This window comes from Pollachius pollachius (genome assembly GCF_949987615.1).
Source record: "Pollachius pollachius genome assembly, chromosome: 2".
Classification (NCBI taxonomy): domain Eukaryota; kingdom Metazoa; phylum Chordata; class Actinopteri; order Gadiformes; family Gadidae; genus Pollachius; species Pollachius pollachius.
Window position 1 is genome coordinate 1,559,697 of NC_136935.1, and position 23,014 is coordinate 1,582,710.

Genomic DNA, 23,014 nt, shown 5'->3' on the forward strand with positions numbered 1-23,014 from the left:
ATTCGCTTGATGGCTCGGTTTGATAAAAACTGAAGATATATAAGTATTTAGCCTGATTTATTTCATAAATTATATAGAATTGTTTTATGTATTTATAAAGTTGGATAAAGACAATCATGGTTTCGTGCAGGTTTTAATAAAACATCAAAACATACAGAAACACACGAACAGCATTTACTTATTTTGACTAGTACGGATGCCTCCTTCTAGGTGATGACCACCTAATCTTCCAATCGGACCAAAAAAATAATGATAACATTTAAAAGCACTGAAATGTATCTGGAAACAAACAGCAATGTTTTCTTTGGTAAGAAAGAGGACCCAAAACGTATGAGGAAAACACAGTCTAAAAATGATAGGATGTGCAACAAAACGTGCATGGCAGGATATTACATCAATGCTGTTCAAGTAATAACATCAAACAGTAAACCTTCAAAGGTATGGTAACAAATTCAGACCGTTACAATCAATTGAATAAATGAAGGTGCATTTACATGCAGGAGGTCGATTGCTTCTAGTTCAGGCAATACAACAGGCAATTCCGTCTAAGGCACCCCTTCCCTTTGATGGAAAGACTTTTTCCAGCAAGTATGTTTTTTTTTTTTTTCAAATACTGACACTTTTTAATTCCCCACATGATCAGCAAATATAAAGACATTTGTATATTTGTGTACATCGTCTTGTCTCAACAGAAATGCCATTTATTTGTATTTCTTTATCAAGCAACACATCTGGGTAATGCTTCTACACATAAAAGCATGTGGATATTCACACGTATGCATCACCTCTGAGAACATGATATTAAGTAATTACTAAATAAATACACTTCAATTATTTTCCATTCCACAACCACGGATGTTTTGCTTCATGGCTATATTTCTTCATTTCTCAGTCAACATGTAAACACCAGCACACAGTAAATAAAAACATAAATAATGTCCATATACAGGCTGGGAGAGTACTGTGAAAGTGGATCTGTGATGCCATTGCTGACGCTGGACTAAACAATGAAATACATTGGAACATGAGGGACACTTTTGGGCTGAAGAGCTAAGGAAAGACCAGTGGATCTTTATTGCAAATACTAAAATAAATGTACAAAAATCACACAAATCATGTAGAAAATTAATGTTTTTTTGTTTTTTTCTCAAGACGTTGCTAAAAACCAGGCAAATACGATAATACTGTTTACGCTATAGTGTAGCAAAATAAGTACAAAAACAATGTATTAAATTAACAAGGTGAAATGGCAGTGATATAAGGTTAATGAGCCAGTAAATTGAGTTCCCCTAGGCTTGAAGCTTGAACAGTGAAGGTTCATCTTTGGTGAAGACAAATCAAAAACGGTTGAAACTTAGAATTATTGGAAAAGTATACAGATACTGATAAACTACATTGGTCTGTATAGGGCTCGTACATCAGAATGCATCATGGGATGTTTTTGTTGGCGATGTTCGGCCATATTGAGAGTTGCAGTACTGTACGATCATAAACCAACATAAATATACCGTAAATAGGCGTAGCTTGTTTTGTCGAGACAATCTAGTCAGGCACCCCCATCAACTGACAGCTCTCACTGTCCAATAAAACACATTCATTGTGTCATTGTGATGCGATGTACAAGCTCTATACACTGGAATTCTTCCAAACAGAATTTTCTTTTTCCTGTTCTATAAATAAATTCATTTTTAGGAAGCATTGTGTAAGTACATGATTTGCATTTATAAAGAGTAAGAAATAATAACCATTAATCATATTATATTTTAAAGAAATAGGCTAGCATTAAATCAAGATATTCTTAGTGCCAAAAAACCTAAAGAAACGATAAAAAGTGTCAATGCTTTCCATAATCCTCGATTTTGATAGTTTAGGTGTACTTTTTTTGCAATAGAAAAACATAGATTTACACTAGCCGTATCAAATAGGATAGGATTATTGTACTGAAGCAATCCTTTCACCAGCAGGAGACTATGTGGTAAAGTAGTTTTACTACCTGGGACAGAACAGCCGTCTAGTGTCCTACCCAGAGCTCAGCTAAGCAGGTGCAAGGATACGTGCATGTGAATATGAAAACACAATACTAACTCACTTCCACACTCCTTCTACCCTTCCAACACTAAGTATTCTGATTCTGTAGCATTCACACAACCAGCATAGAGGAATTCGGGACTGCACTATACTTGATTTGGATTTTGAACTTGTGTGTTCCTCCGTCAAACCTTGGCAGCGGGCCATTTGCAGCGAGAGGAAGGACTGAAGGTTTCAACAAACTCCTCCAGGGTAAAACCACAATAGACCTCATTAGGACTTCGATCATCATCTGTTCAGCAAACCAGAAAGACATCAATCCTCCCCCTGACTTTCTCTTCCCGATTCAGCACTGCCAAGGCAGACGGGAACACAAAGACCTGACTTATTCTTTTAAAGGGAGTGAGAGCTTGGGGATTCACAAAGGCACTGCAGTTCTTCTGACTTATCCATTATCGGTTTCCATCTTCGCCCAACGTTTTTCCATCCTTATCCATCCAACGGAAGCATTGGCGGTGGCGGGCTGCACCACACTTTTCTAAAACTCATCCTTCAATTATTATCCATCTCGTCACTTGCCTCCTCTATCTTCACTTTCAATATTTACATCCAAGTCTTTTATTCACTTCCCCCCGGCCCCACATCCTGGGAGTGGAGAACACATTCATGATCATGTGTTACATGATCTCCCCCCCCCCCCCCCCATACTCAATACACACCCCACCCTGTGAGGGCTAGGTGTGTATTGAGGGTGCGTGTGGCATGCCCACAGCCTTCTGTGTGGGACAGCATAGGGCTGGGCGATTAATCAAATTTCAATCTCGGTTTTAGCGTCAAACAATCACAAAATTAACATAATCAAATTTTCGGGGGGGGGGGGGGGCCTACAGTCTGGTGAAGGGTCCCACGTGAAGGGGCCCTCTCAGCTTGGGAGAGGAGCATGAGCCAGGGGTGATTGTGGAGAAGGATGGTGAGGAAGAGTATGGGGTGGAGGAAGAGGAGGAGCCAGAGGAGGAGGCGGAGTCGCTGCCGCTGTTGAGGTTGAAAACGCTCGAGATTGCCACGTCTACAATGCCTTGGCAGAGCTCCGGGTACAGCTTCCTGTAGGCGGAGAAGATTATATATTGATATTGAGTGGCAAAGATAGCCCTGCCTAGAAGCAAACTAATAAAACAATTAACACTGGAAATGTAGCTATGGATCGATACATGCAAACTATCCCGCTTATCTAGAAAGCACAAGGAGTGCCACCTCTATCAGATTCAAAGTGATGATACTGCGAATAATATCAAGAACCAATAACCCTCCTTAAAACTCAATACATTTCAAGGCTCCCAGGAGACATGATGAAATACAGGCTTGGCTCGAGGAGTTGTCGAGTTTAACAAAAATGTGCCAAGTCAAGGACAACACAGAGGAAGAACACTTGACTGATACATATACACGCATGGCATGCAAACCGATACCATCGGATCAATAAGTAAGGACGGGGCTGCAGCGGTACTCACTGTGCACAGGCCGGTGCTCCGTTGATCTCGATCAGCCACACCCTGAAGCTGGTGTCTACCATGAAGTCGAAGCCAAACAGCTGGAAGCTCTGGTAGGACAGGTGCTTGGTGGTGATGGAAGGCTCCACACAGGACAGGCAGCTCCTGGAAGACCCAGATCACATTAGACGATTGTCAGGGGGGGGGCTTTCCCCATCTCAAACACTGCACTGTAAACAACCATCCCTCTTTATAATAGGGTCGCTAAAAGCCGTTTATGCAATCGCGAAGGTGGATGAACTAATTCGATTTGATAGGTCTAACAAAGGAATACTTCAAACACACTCAGCCAGAGATGTTTGAAAGTGAGTGGGAGGAAACACCCAACGACGTACTTGTTTCAAGCCTTTGAATACAAACACAAAACAGCATCCCCCCCCCCCCCCACCACAACATGAAACCATCAGACAAACACGAACACACAGTGGGGCCTACTTGATGATCTGCTTGATCTGAGGTAAGATGGCGGTCTCCAGGGTAACGTGGTGGGTGCTAAGCAGGTACTGGCGGAACTCGTCGAAGAACAGTTCGTTGCCCTCCTCGTAGCGGCCGTAGTTCTGCGAGTGCTCCTTCTGGATGCAGTGGTTGGTCAGGTGGCTGGTCATGTCGTCCAGGTCGGCGCTGTTGTAGGGGTCCGAGGAGGTGCGCAGCACGCCCTCCCGGTACAGGTAGATGTTGTACTGACTGTCCACCAGCACCCAGCTCCTGGCGAGCAGAACCCAGCGCACACAGGAGACCGTTAGAATCTGGAGGACGAGGTTAGAAGCTGTTCGCTGCTATTCTAAATCCCTCTCAGAGCCACCGGAAATGCGTTGGTATGCATCTCACTGTGGGTTTGTTAAGTTATTTGAGGCCATCGTTGTGATGAACAGCTCTTGAAAGTATTGGCCATGACATTGACATGACATTGACTGGACTTGCCTGATGTCAAACTTTCGATGGCCCGGCTCCAGCAGGAGGGGTTTCTCCAGGTACTTCTGAATGATGTGGACCTGCCCCTGATTATCAATGTACTCCAGTAACTGATTCGCATCACTGGATATCAAAATACCAGCACCTGCAGGAAGAAGTTAAAATATTTCAACTGAAACGTTTGCATGTTAGAGTCTGTATTTCATTTGATAAAAGTAATATGGTCACATTATAGTTTGATAAAAGAATGAATGTCTAACTTGATTCAGACACACAGCCCACACAGAAAGACTCGCCTTTGGCTCCGGCGGATGACTTGGCAATCCACACCGTTCCTTCTCCGCTCTCTTTCCTCGCGTGGTAAGAAGCCAGGAATACCTCCCTCTCATCCGTCTTGGGGTTGCTCTTCAGGTGGCTGATGCCGTTCTTAGCCGGGGCGACTGGGGTGTTGAGGTTGGTAGGATAGATGATGTAGGACTCAGGTAACCAGGTCGGGGCGTCCGACAGCTCTGGGCTGGTCTTTATCAGTCTGCGTGAGGAATGTCCCAGTAAAGCAGAGTCAATGGTCAGCTATTAGCGAATGTCCGATGAATAATTCATTCCTGGAGGAAAATGTAACATGGTATACGTACTTCACAAGTGATGCTTTTCTGCAGAGTTTATCAGCACCTCTATAATAGTTGACCAGTTGCACCAGTCCGGGTTCGTGACCTGTCCAGACAAATGTAATAAATGAAGAATTGCATCAACTTTCCATAATGTGTACAGCCTATCCCTGCATGGACTGCAGAGGAAGACGTCAACACGTCTCCGCATCGACATGATGGAGCAACTATTTCATGGTTGAGTGGCAGCCCCAGAGCATTTTATGGAAAAGACTGACGATACCAAGGTTAACAATACATACGATGCTATATTAGGTAGCCTTCGTTTGAGTTTATCTTTCATTCAATTTCAGAACAAATCAAATGCAACATTTACCTAGGCGTCCAAACGGTAACCTGTTCCGTTCCCCCAGGATCAGGTTAAATCTGGGATTGTCTCGTTTCAACCTCTTCCAGTGTCCAGTCGAAACAAGTATTTTCGCAACTTCTGCATAAACTGTACTGTTGTCGTCCCGGGTCACAAATGTATATACAGGGGAATTCATGGTGGTAGAGGTCGAGAGGCTGTGATGATGATCTAGGAATAATAATAACACACTGTTGTGTAAAGCCGGCTGGTTGGCTCTACAGCAGGCGGACTGGCGAGGGTTATCTCCGCAGACGCAATTGTTTGTAGCATGATAATAAGTCCGTCATATCCAGTCCAGACCTACCTCCTCCAGAACTCCTTTCAGGCGTTATGCTACAGTCGATAAACCTACAAATGACCCATGTATGACACTTTGTGTTGGCTGAAGGACATAGTTTGGGTTGGATGGGTATCCCTGGACTAGGGCGTGACTGCTGTCGCCCCCAGTTCACGAAGCCTCTCCCGTCTGGACCTCAGATTATCTCCCCGGCTTGCTAACTGACCAATATCATTGTTAGCCCGCAAACTTTAGCACAAGCTTCTTTAAATCCGAAACAGTATACAGTAAATGAAAATGAACAAATGGTTGGCTGGAAAACTAGGGATCGAGATCGCAGTCACGCAATCCAAATCGTCTACGCGCAGTATGTCTATTATTCCCTATTCTCTTGTTGAACCCAGTGTCGTCTGTCATCCATACAGACAGACTACCGCAAACCGTGCCTGGTTCTGGGTATTGTAGTCTACCCTGCAGTGTATAGGCGATTGATCAATTCATTATAGGATTTTTGCGCTGAAATCATGACCTGAGTTTATCGATACAATAAATCCTCAAAATGTTCATATTTGCCCGTGTCCTATTTCTTAATAATTACTTATATTTATTTTGGCATCATACAATGTACTTAATATCCCAGTATGCAATTCGGTTAACATAGTTACGGTAGAGCTGCAAAATTGCCACTAGATGGCAATGTAGACTTTTTAAATCTAAGGTTGGCTGTGAACGAAGCAAAAATAATTGTGAAATAATGTTTAAGGAAATACTATCATGTTTTCAAAGTCACCTGTAAGTCATAAAAATTGCGCAAATCTTTAGTGTTTTTTTAACATCAAAATGTCAACGTTTAAACAAAAACAACAATTAAAACCACACACGAGGTCCACCCGGACTATGAAACCGAGCGCACCGGCATGGTCCTGTTGACACCGTTCCAATTCTTTTACCTTCCCTTCAGTTTTCCCTCGTCTTGTGTTTGCGTCTTAATTGCCATTTTACTCGTATGTGAAAACATTTAAGAAAGCTTATTCACTCAATCAAGTGTACGCAATAGTGCGGTCCGTAGTTCTTGAACTCGCATGTATAAAGCCCTATGGCGGTATTGTAACCAACTAATTGGAACGCAGCCCTCGTTGACGCTTCGTGGATAAGCAGCTGGCGGGAAGGTTGGTTGTTGTGAGCTGGTTGTGTTGGTCATGTATATTTTAACAGGAGGTTATCGCAAATACTAGTAAGTGGCCTTCATAGATTCCTGTACATTTTGATTCGTTTCTTGGCGCTGTTGTCAAGTTGTTGTCTGACATGGTGTGGAATCGATAATATTTAGATTCCTTCTATTGTCAGTATTGAAGTGCTACTGTACATCGTGACGTCACATCGCAATTACCGCCTTCATTTTGGAAACATAGGATCATCGAATTTTCCTGTTTGAGTTCATAATGATTTTTTTTGTTGTTGAGTAGTTATTTGTGAAACGATTAGTCGTTACAGGGGGACATTGTTCTCCTTCAAACTGCCAAACCACTGGCAAAGTTAACCATGTTATATTTACGTTGATTTAGGATTCTGTAATGCTACATCTCTCATCCTCTCAATATGGCAGAGTATTGCCAACATAACATCCCATCCCATGATGCATTCTTATGTAGCGATATAAAAGCTCAATGCTAAGCTATAAGCGTCATTACTAAACCCAACTATGCCCAGTTTATAACAACGGGGATCCCAGAGCACATCAAAAATGCCCAGTCTCTCAAATGCCAACTATTGGTTTTATAAATTGAAATGTCGTTTGGGACGGTGGTCACTGGTTGACCCGTCAGTCCTGCTGTTCCTGGGGTCATGTATTTTTAATGAACGCGGTCCTTTCTCCCCGAGCAGGCTGGAGCAGCCCAGGCATGAGTGGCCCACACCTGGACGAGTGGCAGCGGAGGTCCTTTGACATTTCATCCGGCACCTGCACACCTGAACAGAAGGCCGACGCCTTCCGGGCGCACATCCTCTCCATTCAGTATGCATGGGCGAGCTCCCAGCTCTCCCAGGCCGGCGCCGACAGCCTGCTCAGGACCTTCTCGGAGCGCTACGCCGCCGTGCTGGACTCCGACGACCCGCACGCGGGGTTGAATAACTATGCAGAGAGCGCCCTGCACCTGGCCCGCAGTCAGCGCAACCACAGCGACAAATGGGAGCCGTCCCTGACCGCGGGGAGCGTGCTGGAGCTGGCCTGCGTGCAGAGGATGATTCAGGCCGGGACAGACGGGGGGGGCAGCGGCGGTGGCTCCCGGGTGGAGCCAGCAGATGTTAACATCTGTGTTGGACAAGAAGGCCGAGGCAGCATCGCTCCATTATTCAAATCCTCAGGAGCTGAAGTGTCCAGAGCAACAGAGGGTAGCAAGACCGCGGGCAGAGCACCGGGGGGCGCTGCAGAGAGGGGGAATGGCTTTGAGGGGGGGACCACCGGCGCCAACGCGTTCGGCCGCCTTCCTGCGTGCGGCCAGTCTTTGTTCGGTCAGGTGGCTCCGGGGAACTCGAGCCTCGCCGTCGCCGCGCACAACCAGCCATCCGCCCCCTTCCCGCCCTCCAACGCTGGGAAGCGGAAGAGTTTCTACGACCAGACGGGAGAGACCTCCAGGGACGCGGGCGCCAAGGGAACGCACCGAAGCCAGAGCAGCTCTGAGACCCGAGCGGCAGGGGGGGACTTCCGATCCGCTCGGGAGCAGTTCATCGTCGAACAACAGAAGAAGAACTCCCATCAGCCCCAGAGAGGCCCCGCCCCTGGCCTGGCGGCGGCCATGAAGAGGTCCCTCGGCGCCAACCGGCCCCGAGGGGCCGCCTCCAAGTTTGTGTCGCCGCTGCCGAGATCCGAGGAAGAGGAGGGCGGGGCCAGCCTCGACGCCAACCAAGAGCCCACGGTCGTGGACGAGCGACTGAAGAACTTTGAGCCCAAGATCATCGAGCTGATCATGAGCGAGATCATGGACCATGGGCCTCCGGTCGCCTGGGACGACATCGCCGGCCTGGAGTTCGCCAAGGCCACCATCAAGGAGATCGTGGTCTGGCCCATGCTGCGCCCGGACATCTTCACGGGCCTACGCGGCCCGCCCAAAGGCATTCTCCTGTTCGGGCCCCCCGGCACCGGCAAGACCCTCATCGGGAAGTGCATCGCCTGCCAGTCGGGGGCCACCTTCTTCAGCATCAGCGCCTCGTCGCTCACCTCCAAGTGGGTGGGCGACGGCGAGAAGATGGTGCGCGCCCTGTTCGCCATCGCGCGCTGCCACCAGCCGGCGGTCATCTTCATCGACGAGATCGACTCGCTGCTGTCCCAGCGCACCGACGGCGAGCACGACTCCTCGCGCCGCATCAAGACGGAGTTCCTGGTGCAGCTGGACGGGGCGTCGACCGCCGCCGAGGACCGCATCCTGGTGGTGGGCGCCACCAACCGGCCGCAAGAGATCGACGAGGCGGCCCGCCGGCGCCTCTCCAAGCGGCTGTACATCCCGCTGCCCGAGGGCGCCGCCCGCCGCCAGATCATCGCCAGCCTCATGGCCCGCGAGAAGAACCAGCTGGGCGCGGAGGAGCTGGAGGGCGTGGTGGCGGCGGCGGAGGGCTTCTCCGGGGCCGACATGACGCAGCTGTGCCGCGAGGCGGCGCTGGGGCCCATCCGCAGCATCCAGCTCAGCGACATGGCCACCATCAGCCCCGACCAGGTGCGGCCCATCCTCCACCGGGACTTCGAGGACGCGCTGAGGGTCGTGCGGCCGAGCGTCTCGCCCAAAGACCTGGAGCTCTACGAAGACTGGAACCGCACCTTCGGATGCGGCCGTTGAGACGACCGGATCCTTTCCTAATGTTTGTTTCTGTTTCTTCTGGGTGTGGTACTCGGTGGTTGTACATTGTTGGGCTGACATGGGGAAACTGTTGTTTTGATACAGTGCCTTGAATATCTGTTCTTGTGTTTTGAGTTAATATTCGATTGTTTTCTTGATTGTTGTTTCTCAGGTTTGCGTTTCCTTGTGTGAAGTGAAAACCTGCATTATATCCGTTTGTTAACCGGTGGCGACCAGGAGGGCTGCCTCGCTGACCTGGAGGTTAATAACCGCTTTCTACATTTATTAGCATACGACCTCCAAAGTTCTCCTTTTGCTCTCACAAACAAAGCTGTGACGGTTTGTGACTTGTTTCTCCTGAAAGTTGTGCCTTTAAATAAAGAGGAATGGTTGGGCTTCCTTATTATATATTATTCACATTATTCATTCTGGTGGAAAAAGCCTTTCTGTTTCTGTACTATATATAGTATAAAGTGCCGTGGCTTGTATTTGTTGCTAATATAGCATGATACTGAGGGAGGTTCCCATGCATATCTGCTGAGTCAAGGCGAAGGCAGTGAGGTTTATCCATTGGCTCCTCGTGTTCCTGTAGAGAGCCGTGTTCCTGATGCTGGATGAGCCAATCATGGGTGTGGAAGTTGGGCAACAGTGAGCGCCTCCTGGGTTGCGTGATAAAGAAACAGCATTGTTGTTGCGCTGCCGGTGTGGCCAGTGGAAACAGACCGCAGCCGTTTAATCCCAATAAAAAGCCAACAATTGGATATTTATTCTTTTACCCGATGCCATAGGTGCAGTTGAATTGATAGGACAGTCTATAAAAGTACAACAAGCTCAGTGTCTTATTATTGTGTCCTGCGTTATGTCTGTCTCTTTTACTCTTCTCATCAGAATCTGCATTGTATCCATATGGTTTCACTCATTAATTCACTGTACCCTCAAAGAACAGAGGCTATCATAGACTGTGCTCAGATGTAATAAAACAATTGAGAAATACATTTATTTCTCATCATCGTGTCAAGTATCTCATCAATATTTCAGCGACGTACTGCTTGCCAAAGTATTGTAACTTTGTTTAATTAGCCAGCAATGGAAGGAGTCAGACGTCTCCATGGGGCCTTTTGGGGGCCCCTCAGAACTCCAGGGGCCCTTTGCTGGATCGGGCCACAAACAGGATAGCATCACTGTCCTCAGAGTATGGAGGCAATAGACGTTTCCCAAGGTCCCCTATGTTTGTATCTTCATTTCCTGTGTGTTTGCTTGTTAATGTGATTACAGGCTGTATGATTGCATGCACCCAAAGTTGTAATTATAGCTTGCGTGTTACTGATTAAACCTGTCTTGCCAAACATTTTAAGTTCAGATCCAATCTTACACAGCAAGTCACCATTGCTATCAGGAGTAAGGGGAGATTCTTGCTTATCTCGTAATATGCATATCGTTGAGCTCGGAGTACCTTAACATTTGAAGGTTTAAAAGGCCCTACACCTTGACTTGTGACATATTGTTTAACCCATGCAATTACTGTCATGATCGTATTTTATGATGCTCATCCAAAACCGTAACATCCATCTCCCCTCCTTCTATGGCTTTCAGTTTAGTTTTATTTGGGCAGCTTCCTCTTCCCTTTTTGACCTTTTGACTGACTTCTTGGTTAATGTGTATGGAATGCTTTTAATATAAGCCACGGGCTGCTTCCTATCCTCAATGTGCTGCACCCGGTGGCACACTGAGTCTGCATGCAAAATAGGAACACTTCATTTTTGTGTTTTGTATGCGTCTTTAACAGTTTACATTTTGAATAATGGGTATTTTCACAATGCATGCATTCTTACAATATAGAACATAATACACATGTCATCGTGTATAACGACGTCCTTTAAAACGCGTGTTCAGCGTGAAGAGAGTAGGCCTCCTACTCAGCCTCGCACACTGATGCCTAGGCAAAGCCATCCCTTTGGATCCCCATTACAGAGCAAGTGCAATCATATAATAAAGCTCTGATTCTTAAAACGGCCAGTCGATTATTAAAAAAAACGACTATTTCAGTCGACTGGCTGTAAAAAGAAATAAAGGAAGTGAGATTTGGGATTCTGGCTAGGAGTTGGTTGGCCAGATTATCCCTCTCATGCAAATACCCTCCCTACCCCGTTAGGTCCCAACGAAGCGTGGGGGACTCAACTCTGGCGGCAGCTGCTTCCCCTTTCTGACGAATCTCGCAGCAGCCATCTGGACGCAGCTGTGACGGTGCTAAAGGGAGCTCCACGGTGCCCCTTCAGCCGAACTGCAAGTCCCCCAGACGCGCCGGATTCCTGTAGGCCTACATGATAATCGATCATGGGATGTTTCGGTGGGCGACACTAATTCAACGTAAATATGCCGTAGCCTTGGCTGAATTAAACGTTGTTGTGCCACGTCTCGCATGAGAAACGCTGTGGCGGTTTCAAACACTACAATGGCTTGTCATAATGACACCTAATTTCGCGATTGATTACTAAACAATGAGGTTGAAAACATAATTATCAATACAATAGATATCATTCCAACGCTCCCGTGCGAAATGGTCATCGTGAGGTGACGTCGTGATGAACCGGTCCGGATAAGCGGCACCGTAGCAGGCCTACCTATACCTTCAGAGAGGACAACCATATGCACAATCCAAAGAGGATTTATAATGTAAAGCCTAATCACAGTAAAAGATCACTCTAATATAAGTGTAAGTTATACATTATGAAATGTATATGAACTACATAATGCTGTCGCTTCCATCCTAGCGGCGGGGGATTTGTGCTGTTTATAATCCCATTCATTGCAAAGAGCAAAACTGAAGACGACAGAGAGCAGGTAGTTTATGGGTAAAATATTGAAAATGTAGTATGGCAAATACTGTACATAAAAAAGTTAATTTAAATCTTTATGTGATTTAAATACAGAAGGAGAATGAAAACAATTAAACAAAAAATAAACACACTCGATAAATCACTTATGTAAAATACAATTTTATTTATATTTCGCAAGCATGAAATGAGCTTTTATCACTACTGTTCATTGACGAATAGACACTTGTCACCCAGCGGACACAACACGGAAACCAGGTGACCTTTGAACTTAGGGAGGAAAGGATTCCAGCAGCAGTCAGTTTTTAAGCTTCATGTCACGTTATAAGGTCGGACAGGAAGTATGCAGTCAATATTACTATTCTAGAAGTACTAAATAAAACACAAATAAATACAAAAACATACTGTGACCTAAACAACAGGAAAGGCAATAAAACCAAGATGTTTAAGTCAAAAAAAGTATAATAAGTGTATATTGAATACAGTAAGGGGTAGCACGCAGTAGTCATTCTTTTTAATATCCTTTCAATATAAAAGGAATTATTTATTCTGATCCCAATGCATCATTGATATTTTTAGATTTTATGATATTTTATATTTATATAAAAAGATCAATAAGAGGACATGATACAGCTGCCATGAATAGATAAACAACCTCACACCTAAATACAGCACAATGATGCCAAATAGCAATGTTGAACTTTAACGGGCTATAATAACAGCACATTGACCAAACACTTTCCATGGCACTGAAACTCAAGATAAAAAAAAGCATCACTCTGTTCAATTTGCATTTTTGGTATTCTACAAACATGCATTTTCGGTATAAAAACTATAACAGTGTATTTTACAATGACGGCTTTAAATAACTTTGAGTGTATGTGTGTGTGTGTGTGCATGTGTGTGTGTGTGTGTGTGTGTGTGTTTGTATGCATGAGTGAGTATGCACGCAACAGAGAACAAGGGTGTGTGTGTGTGTATGTGTTTTCGTGTTTGTGTGTGTGTAATTGTGTCTGTGTGTATATGTGTGTGTATTTGTGTGTGCGTGTGTGTGTATATGTGTGTGCATTTGTGTGTGTGTGTGTGTGTCTATTCGGATGTATATGTTTGTGTGTGTGTATACGTGTGTATTTGATGTGTGTGCGCGTGTGCTTTAATGTCGGTTGAGTGTTCCTTATATGTACATGAACCATTTTGTCTGTGCGGCTCACTGGACCGCCCCCCCGGGCTCCTCAGTAGCGATGCTCCCCCCGCGTCATGTGGGAGGAGAACTCGTAGCGGTCCTGGCTGCGGTGGCCGCACAGGTTGCACTCGAAGGGGTCCCTGAAGCCGTGGCAGCCCATGTGGATGGTGTACATGACGTGGTCCAGGAAGAGCACGCGGCAGTGCTGGCAGCGGTACGCCCTCACCTGCTCCCCGTCGCCCGTCACCACCTTGAAGCCTTCCGAGGCCAGCTCCATGCTGGCCCGGATGGCGTCCGCCAGCTGCCTCTGCTGCTCCTCCTTCACCAGCGGCAGCACGCCGTTACGCAGGCCCCCCGACGCCATGTGGTTGGCCAGGTAGATGAGCCCCGGCCCCGCCCCCGCGCCCACGGGCCCGCCTCCTCCTCCGCCGCCGCCGCCTCCGTGGCCGTGGCCGGCGGAGCGCGGCTCCTCGTTGTTGCTCTCGGAGTCAGTGGAGTCCTGGCCGCTGGGGGGGCTGGCCGAGTCGTCCTTCTCGCTGGACGACTTGGACTTGGAGAGCAGCAGCAGGTTCTCGGCCGCGCTGTCCTTGGACGACAGGCCGTCGCCCGCGCCGCCGCCGTCGGGGTTCGGCGGCGGCGGCGGGAGCTTGGCGTGCAGCGAGACGTACATGGAGGTCAGCGCCGCGTCCCCGCCCCCCCCGGAGGAGGAGGCCGGCGAGGTCTGCACCAGCGGCCGCAGAGACTCCGCCCCCAGGTAGCTGATGGCGCTGTTGATGGCCTGGTCCATGACGTGGGGCTGGATCATCTCCACGGCCCCGCCCTCGAAGGACAGCTCCGACAGACGCTTCTCACCTGAGGGGGGGGGGGAAGGGAAGGGGTGAGGAGGGCGGGGCCACATGGCCACACAGACCTCACTCTTGTTCCTGAGGATTTGGAGGTGACTATGTTTCTAGGGTGTTACACAGGGTGTAGTAAGAACTGAGACGTTGCGGTTAGAGCTAAAAGATATTGAAGTTTTCAAAAGCCTTGTGTCCAATTCCAACCTACACGGCAACTAGTGTAATCATCATAGTGCTTTCACTTTTTAGAATTACTTTTTTTTTTTTACATGCAATACAGCAAATAATTAAAGGCCCATTGATTATTGGGAATTATTTATGTAGACTACAGATTACATGGCATGCATTCCACAAAATGGAATTGTTATAGTGTTGTGCTCTGCTAAAAATGCTAAATATTTTAAACATTATTTCATAGCTCAACCAGCTAAATGTTAAATTAAGCAGGGTTTCTTGTTGTAAAAAATGCACAGATTTAGTTTGGATACAAAAAAAGCAGACGCCAGCCCTTACCCATAAACCTCTGAGGCATAGTGCTCTTACGTTTAGCTACATTATTAGCTAGTCTGTCTAGCACCAGAGCTCTCTCAGATCCGCTTTGGCTTAAGTCTTCCCTCTGCTCAATCTGGTTGCTTTCTTCCTTTACTACTGGAAAGCAAAACAGAAAATAAGTATTAAAATTGTATTACATCTGACCTGCTCAAAAAATAATAAATCGGTCCCTCAGAGCACAATGATCCAGCCATACGAAGCATTTGGCTCGTTACTACTATAAATGGAAATGTTTACTGACGTCACGTTTCTTTAGACTCAAAATCTGTTGCTAAAAGGGAATATGTTTAAATTGTTGTACCTCAAAGCAATATCTATTCATATATTTATAAATTCAGCTGCCTCTCTTCCCATGAACAAAGTGTCGGCCAGTACTGGAGTGTCCCTTCAATTAAACAATAAATAGGAGGGAAAGAGGAAGTCCTTTTACTCAATTTCGGTCTGACCTGCTAAATTGCCCTTAAACAGTCTTAACCGTCGTTGCGGTGACCTGCATAGTGAGAGCATGTGCTCAGGGGGCGATGTAGGTCGCTTGTGGCCGGCTTAGTGGTGGGGGGGGGGGGGGGGGGGACACGGACCTGTGTAGATGCTGTTCTGGAGCCCCATGCACTGCAAGTAGTGATGACAGCGCTCCTTATGCTCCTCCAGAGAGCTGCGCTGCTTGTAGCTCCGCCCACAGTACGCACACTTGTGGGGCTTTCCGACTACGGCATCAGAACAAGGACAAAAGCAACCAAACGCCGATCAGTAAACAGAGGAATGGCTCCTTTGGTGAACCAGGAAAGCTTTTCTTTGTGCAATGTTAAACTTTTTGTTTTCTGATGCTACGCCCAGTGCCTGTGCAGGGCTAATTAAACATGAGAACTGAGGGAATAGTTTGAACATGAAATATGTAACTGAGGAGATCTCGCTGCAATAAGATTGTGTCTGTCTGTCATCTGGTTCAAGATGGGCGAGGACCAACACAGATGCCACATTCAAACTACTGATACTTCCCTTTTTTTACACTGGGGCAAAATAAGTATATCTCCCTGAAAGCATATGTGGTTGTATCTCCCTGAAAGCGTATGTGGTTGTTATTTTTTATCTAATTATGAGTGAGTGTGTGTTTGTGTGTGTGTGTGTGTGTGTGTGTGTGCGTGCGTGCGTGCGTGCGTGCGTGTGTGTGTGAGTGTGTGTGTGTGTGTATCGGTGCTTCTGTGTATGTGTATCTGTTCTTCTGTGTGTGTGTGTGTGTGTGTGTGTGTGTGTGTGTGTGTGTGTGTGTGCCTCACGAGAGTGGGTGCAGAGGTGTGTGTGTGTGTGTGTGTGTGTGTGTGTGTGTGTGCGTGTGCGTGCTCGCGTGCGTGCGTGTGTGTGTGTGTGTGTGTGCCTCACCAGAGTGCGTGCGTAGGTGTCCGGTGAGTGCGTCCCGCCGGCGGCAGGCGTAGTTACACAGGTGGCACTTGAAGGGCTTCTCCCCCGAGTGCAGCTTGATGTGCCGCAGCAGGTTCCCCTTCTGGGTGAACGACGCGCCGCACTGGTTACACTGGAACGGACGCTCTCCTGGGGACACACACACACACACACACACACACGCACGCACGCACGCACACACACACACACACACACACAAACACACACACACAAACACACGCAAAAGACACACACTTAAAAGGCTTGTACATACTGACGACAAATTACAATAACCGTTAATAATTTTAATAATCTTACTCCATCTTGTAAGAATAGGAGCATAGGACAGATAGTTATTGTATAAGTAGCAATGTTTTTTTTGGTCATTGTTTAGTAATTAATTGTGTAATGATTTTTCAGTACAGGGAGACTGGGCTACAGGGCTGTTTGAAACTGCCCCAGCGTTTTTCTCGTGCGAGATGTGGCTAAACAAAGTTTTCATTAGCCTAGGCTACGATGTGTTTCAGAGATGGAGGATGTTACAGTACTAAAACTCTCTTGAGTCCGCTCAATATGGTGGATTATTGGCCACCATTCTGATGCGCAAGCCTATAAAGTTATTTGTGTAAGAACTGCTTATTGTACATGTGTGACAAGAAGAAATTAGAAAGTTGCAATGCACCTTCTACTTTCATCTATGGTTGTAAGGGAACATACAGTCTATTTACCTGATGCCAGACTGCGGCATAGCAAATACATACACACACGGTGGTTCCTATAATGGAGTCTTAATCGTAGTTTCCGACGTAATAAGCAAGGGTTCCGATTCCTAGACAGAGCTATCTTTTTAAAGTTGAACTCTCGTGAGACATCTGATATGGAGCAATATGAGGTCAAGGTGTCTACGAATCAACACGCTGACAAAAGGAAGGATCAAGATCAAGTCACACAAAAACAAAAAAAGCCCCCCCCCCCCGAACACAAACACACCATCTGCAGCACCACCACCACCACCCAGCCTGATCAGACCCACACGCCCCCACCCAGCACGGCCCCTGCTTTGCCCTGCTGAGTTCCCGCACTCTGATCGAACAGCAGCCGCCTCTCCGCCTAGGCCTGCCCCTACCGTGACGCACCGCTGCCTGGGTCAATTTGATCTGAAAATCTCATTTTTCTCCCCCCCCCCCCCCCCCCCCCCCTCTTTTTCGTCGCTAAAATAAGAACGCCACATCACAATGCAAATTCTGCCTCATTTGAATAAAAGCGAAAAAGGAAACACTTTTTGTTGAGAGCCAGTCTTCCTGATCAGCGCGTTTGGAATAAACCAATATCCAGCCGCCAGCCGTGTTGTGGCATTCTGTGAGGACGTTTTAATGCGCCCCCCACCCACCCAACCCAACCCCGCCACATAAAATAAGAGTCACCAGTGAAGCAGCAAAAATATATAGAAAAAAGGGAACTCATTAAAAATGCATTTCAGGAGCAAAGAACCAACCGAGAGTATTTTCTATTTAAAATGGAGACACTTCATTATATCTTTTATTGTAAGCTCCTCTGCATTTACATATGTCAAGTGTTCCTTTCTTCTATTTGGGGTTTCATTAGTTTCTAAAAGCCTGGCAGTTTAAGTGCCTTTTTGAAAAGTGTTCCTCCCCACTGGTTTTGGTTTATTACGATGGGATATGAAATTTGAATTTAAAAAACTTTTAAAGTCATATCATTTTCTCCTCCCGGAGAGATTCCATTTAATCGTGGCGGACGATTTACAAACATTTCTTGCACTAAAATAATCTGTCAACCCTATAAAATACTATTGCTTTCCATTAAGGAGTTCTCAAATGATTTAGATAAAGACTAAAACTAACAGGGGCTAATGATAATGTCAGAGCCTATCTCCAACTCTTAAGAGGCATCCATGTACAGCTAATCACATTGATAACTAACGACGCTGCAACTCAATCCCAGATGTACTGCGTACTGATGGGAACTCATGGGGTTGAATAGCAAGAAGGAACCGTCTGTCTCAAATAGTTACCGCAGAGGGTCTGCTCACAATCTGTGTCAAACCATCCTTATTACCTTGCATGTTTCCCATGATAATAATTCTGACAAGGCCAATATTGGATCATTTGAAGCCATTGCGACAGTTGCCAATGGACCTCCTCATAAAATGCGTGTGTTCCCCCCCCCCACTAAGGGGGGAGGGGGGGGGGGGGGGTGCGGAGGCAGGTAAGGGTCACAGGTGCTTACCAGTGTGGCTGCGCTTGTGCACCATCAGCACATTGGGGCCAATGCAAACTATCCCACAGATATCACACTTGAGCTTTCCGTTGGGCAGGCGGATGCCCCCGGCCGAGGAGTAGCCCTTGGAGTCGGGGCCCGCCTGGGAGCCGTTCGCCCGGGCCCCTGAGGCCCCGAGCACACGCAAGTCTTCCGCACACTCCTCCTCGCCATTGATGTCACAGGCGAGCCCGTTCTCCTCGTCACTGCGCGCCTCAACTTTAATGTTACAGGCTGGAAAAGAGGGCAAGGGGAGGGGCCACGTTTTAGAATCCCAGCGTGGTTCTTTTTGCATTTGACATCTTATAAAAGTACTACACACAGACGACAAGAACTCGGGCACCCCTGAGGTCGGCCCAGCCCAGGTTGACACAACTACACAGGGCGGATTGGAAGATAAGGTGAAATGGCATGGCCTACTTTACTCTACCATATGCTTTCTAATATGGGTTTGTGCAAACGTGACAAAACACAGATGACCTGGCGCGCTGAATGGTTATTGGCTGCCAGTGTGGACGGTAACTACGTCACAAGAACCTTTCCGTTGTAGGAAAGGTTAAATTCTAAAAGATTTTGATTTGAGATAACTGCTTATGGCGTGTCAAACCGTTTTCAGTAAACTGAAAATGAGATGATGACGTTAATAGATTATTAAATGTTCATTTTATAATAATCTTTAAATATGTACACAAACACGTTTGTCACACGGGCTACGAACGACGTGCATTGGGGTTTAACACATGTCAGTGATGGGATGAAGTCACACACGTCGTGGTTCCATCTGACACCGTGAGTTTTTTGTAAAACAACCAACAGCGAGATAAACAGGAAACACTGAGACAGGAAACCATGTTACTGGGGAAACCAGGGTGGGGAGAACACCAAAGGGGTATAATGAATACAATTTCACCATCTCTCTCTGTCTCTCTCACTCTCTCTTTCTTTCTCTCTCACTCTAGTCTCCTCATTCCTCTCTCCTCCCTCCTCTATCTACACATCTCTCAAATGCACACAAAAGTACGGTCACGTAAAAACATACATGTAGGGCCACACTTTTTATCCGGTTGAGAAGTCATATCACAGCGTCCAAAACACCTATGTTGTGTATCAGAGAATGTTCTGCACACAAATGAACAACCACTGTGGATGCTTTGTTCCCAGTTGTCCGAATAGGGAAGTGTCCTGTGTGTCAAGTGGTCAGGTTTCTCTTTCCCTGTCTGCTGTTGCTGTGGCAAAACTTTGACACAACGCACAATCTTGCAAGTCCCATATCTGCAGGCCTGTGGTTTTGCATGTCACTGCGGCTGCCTGATTTCCCCACATATGCTCTTGTTTGTACAAGGCAAGAGGAAGAAGAGGCAACCGTGAATTATAGGAATCTATGGGGAAAAGGGGAAGCTTCAGAAACGGGGCCAGTGTAACTGAAATACCAAGAATTATGGAGAAGTGACAGAAAGGGAAGCGCAGACGAGGAATTGTAAAACAGCCTGTAACTTAACGCAAATCACTTTTTGGTAGGAGGCTTGTTTTCACTGAACTGACACATGATTCACCCGAACAGGGAGGAAAACATGGTTGTGAGAATTGGGATTCAAATTAACTGCTTAGCTTTCACATTGACATTAATAAACTTCTCGGAATCATTCAAAATCGCTTTTATTAACGTTGTATACCGTCAGATTTATTCTTCCAAGTACACCTTTCAATTATTTTTCGATTGGAATACTCTCACCTATAACAAACTCCCAGAGAAACATGCTATCCTTTCAGTACCTTGCCAGCTAGCTTCTTGGAAATTGTTGCTTGGAAACTGTTAAATGGAATTTCTATGAATTTAGAGGCACCTTTCATAATAGATTGAAGCAATAGGCAAGGCTCTATGGGCCAAATTAAACATAGCTGACCAGGATTTTCAGTCTCTGTTAATCCGTCTCATAAGGAAGGCCAGTCTGATAGATTCACGTAAATACTGGGGAAGGAAAACTGATGCGTTCAATAAGAAAAAGAATGTTTTATACCAGACTGTTTAGCTAAAACATACCAGATTGTATAGTAAAGACTAGGCCAGAAGCAAGTAAAGGGATAGGGAACTATGACTGCCGGGCTGCAGATTCTCAGGGATATGGGGAAGTTGCGACTAAATTGGGAATAGGAAGAAGAGCTTTTACCTCATTTCATGTGTTGGTTACACATCCTGATTTACTCATTTTTGGAGCAACACTCTTATCGCAACCCAAAAGGCTAACAGCAGTAGTCGTCTCTTGATGACCTTTAAACCTAAATCCTCAAAATACAGAGTCATAAAACAATATAAGCACACTAAGAAGTACAAAATCAAAACTAATCCAAATAAAATAACTAAAATTGACGTGAAAAAAAGTGAAATCCTACAAAGAGAATCCTGTGCAATAGATAAAAAATGTGTCTTTGCTAGCGATTCCTCAGGAGGACAGAGGGAAAGGAGGTGTGGGAGAGCTCTAGTGTGAAGCGGTGTGGCATTATGAACAGCTCGACGGAGGTTCCTGTGCGAGGGCTCTGCGCTGCTCTGGCTGCCTGAAAATAGCCCAGTGAGCAAAGTAGTGGAACCACACGTGTGAAACCACCAGGCCCTGACACACTTAACCGAGATGGCTGCTCCCTCACTTCTAAGGCTCTTTCTTTAGTTTTGTCTTCAAGCATTCTGTTTTTGGGAACTTTTCGGCTGATAAGCTAAGCGTCTCCAAAATGATCGCTAGCGTCTCGCATCAAGTTATTTTAAGATGTGTGCTTTTCATCAGCCAATAGATTTAGAGAGATTTTATGCTCTCAGATACACAGATAACTATGTAAGTGCGAGAAAGTTCTAGAAAGTAAATGTAATATGCATTGCACGTAAAGATAATTAACAAAGAATGAGGAAGAAAAATAAGAAATACATATATTTAAAAACTTGGTCTGAAACCTATTTCTATTTCTTCAACTTTTCAAGATCCGGATTATAGAAAAGTTTTACCAGACTGTGGAATACAAAGTTTCCGTTTATCTTTCTGTCACAATGAAAGTGAGCTTGGTGGCATCAGTATGTTCATTTTGGAATGAGTAAGCATGAGTAAGCATGTGCGCACCTATGTGTGTGTGTGTGTGTGTGTGTGTGTGTGTGTGTGTGTGTGTGTGTGTGTGTGTGTGTGTGTGTGTGTGTGTGTGTGTGTGTGTGTGTGTGAGTGTGTGTATGTGTGTGTGAGTGTGTGAGTGTGTGTGTGTGTGTGTGTGTGTGTGTGTGTGTGTGTGTGTGTGTGGGGGAGTGTGGGAGTGTAGGAGTGTGTGAGTGTGTGAGTGTGTGTGTGTGTTTGTCTGCGTGCGCATGGGTGTGCATCTTGTGTGTGTGCCTAACTGTGCCTTAGTGTGCATGCATGTGTGCACGCATGATGTGTTTGTGTGTGTGATTTTAATTGTGCATGTTTGTGTATGTGTGTGCACGCATTTGCATGCAGGAGTTTGTGCATGTCGTTTGCGCGTGTGCAAGCTTGTGTGTGTGTGTGTGTGTGTGTGTGTAAGTGTGCATGCAGGCAGGTGTGTGACCTATGTGGTGTGATGCGGGCTGATCTCTTGACATGGCTCTGTGTTCCTGAACTCTTTATCTCCATGAGTGTTGAAACGTTGTCTGATGGCAGCGTCTTCTTAGGAAACTCTTACACATCCTATTTCAATTTCCTCTGACTTCTTATTTTGTGACACCGTGTGTTGCCTTGCTTATCGCTGCCGTTACCGAAGTGGAAAAACACTGACGAGTTGCTTTCTATTTCTTTCCTTCCTTTTCCTGCTGTTTTATCAGGTATATATATTTTAAATATAATAATAAATATTATAATATATTTCAAGAAGAATTGACATAGAATAAAAAACATGCATTCGTCCGTACCCCAACCAATCAGCTACAGCTATATTAAGTGTGTGCTGTGACACCAGCACTTATTAATGAGGATATTTTCCCTTTAAGCAACTGAAACACTTTCTTGATGTGAAACACTTCCTGGTTTGTCGGCCAGAAGGCCATGTCCAGAGAGCTGAGATGCTACAGATGCGATTCCCCTCATCTCTGTCCTTTATGACATTGGTGCCATGATATTCCCTGGCTTAATGTTTGCATATTCAAATCAAGGCCACATTAGCTATTCCTTAAGATTCTCTTTCACATGCCATGAATATTTATTTATTTTTATATTTTTATTTGCCAGTGACCTAAATGCAACTCCATGGAGATGTGAGTTCATTTTTCTTAAGGATTTGCTGAGGTTAATAACTCTCCCACTGGATCTTACAGGAATTAAAGATATTACAGCATTT

The 23,014-nt window shown here is 45.9% G+C and overlaps 3 protein-coding genes across 5 annotated transcripts in view; 1 reads left to right on the forward strand and 2 right to left on the reverse strand.

The window, feature by feature from the left end:
• Positions 1-173: 173 nt before the first annotated feature.
• Positions 174-6,146, reverse strand: ttl (tubulin tyrosine ligase). 2 transcript variants are annotated; one of them, XM_079730589.1, is made up of 8 exons: positions 5,806-6,146; positions 5,469-5,669; positions 5,120-5,198; positions 4,784-5,016; positions 4,497-4,632; positions 4,011-4,280; positions 3,537-3,680; positions 174-3,129 (listed from the first exon to the last, which is right to left on the reverse strand). In XM_079730589.1, exons 2-8 carry the CDS (start codon positions 5,635-5,637, stop codon positions 2,913-2,915), a joined length of 1,248 nt encoding a protein of 415 aa, XP_079586715.1. In that variant the 5' UTR covers positions 5,638-5,669; positions 5,806-6,146; the 3' UTR covers positions 174-2,912. The 2 variants fall into 2 exon arrangements, with proteins under 2 accessions (XP_079586715.1, XP_079586714.1); XM_079730588.1 differs by having other exon boundaries at positions 5,469-6,146.
• Positions 6,147-6,728: 582 nt separating this feature from the next.
• On the forward strand, positions 6,729-10,599 carry fignl1 (fidgetin-like 1). Of its 2 annotated transcripts, none has more exons than XM_079758710.1 (2): positions 6,729-7,012; positions 7,663-10,599. In XM_079758710.1, exon 2 carries the CDS (start codon positions 7,680-7,682, stop codon positions 9,606-9,608), a length of 1,929 nt encoding a protein of 642 aa, XP_079614836.1. In that variant the 5' UTR covers positions 6,729-7,012; positions 7,663-7,679; the 3' UTR covers positions 9,609-10,599. The 2 variants fall into 2 exon arrangements, with proteins under 2 accessions (XP_079614836.1, XP_079614837.1); XM_079758711.1 differs by having other exon boundaries at positions 6,729-6,947.
• A 1,995-nt stretch (positions 10,600-12,594) lies between these two features.
• ikzf1 (IKAROS family zinc finger 1 (Ikaros)) overlaps positions 12,595-23,014 on the reverse strand; it is a gene marked incomplete at its 5' end in the record, with an annotated part of 16,721 nt that continues 6,301 nt past the window's right edge. Inside the window, 5 exon segments of the mRNA XM_079730103.1 lie at positions 12,595-14,477; positions 14,978-15,112; positions 15,595-15,720; positions 16,394-16,561; positions 18,662-18,925. Coding sequence (XP_079586229.1) covers positions 13,675-14,477; positions 14,978-15,112; positions 15,595-15,720; positions 16,394-16,561; positions 18,662-18,925 — 1,496 coding nt within the window. The 3' untranslated portion in view covers positions 12,595-13,674.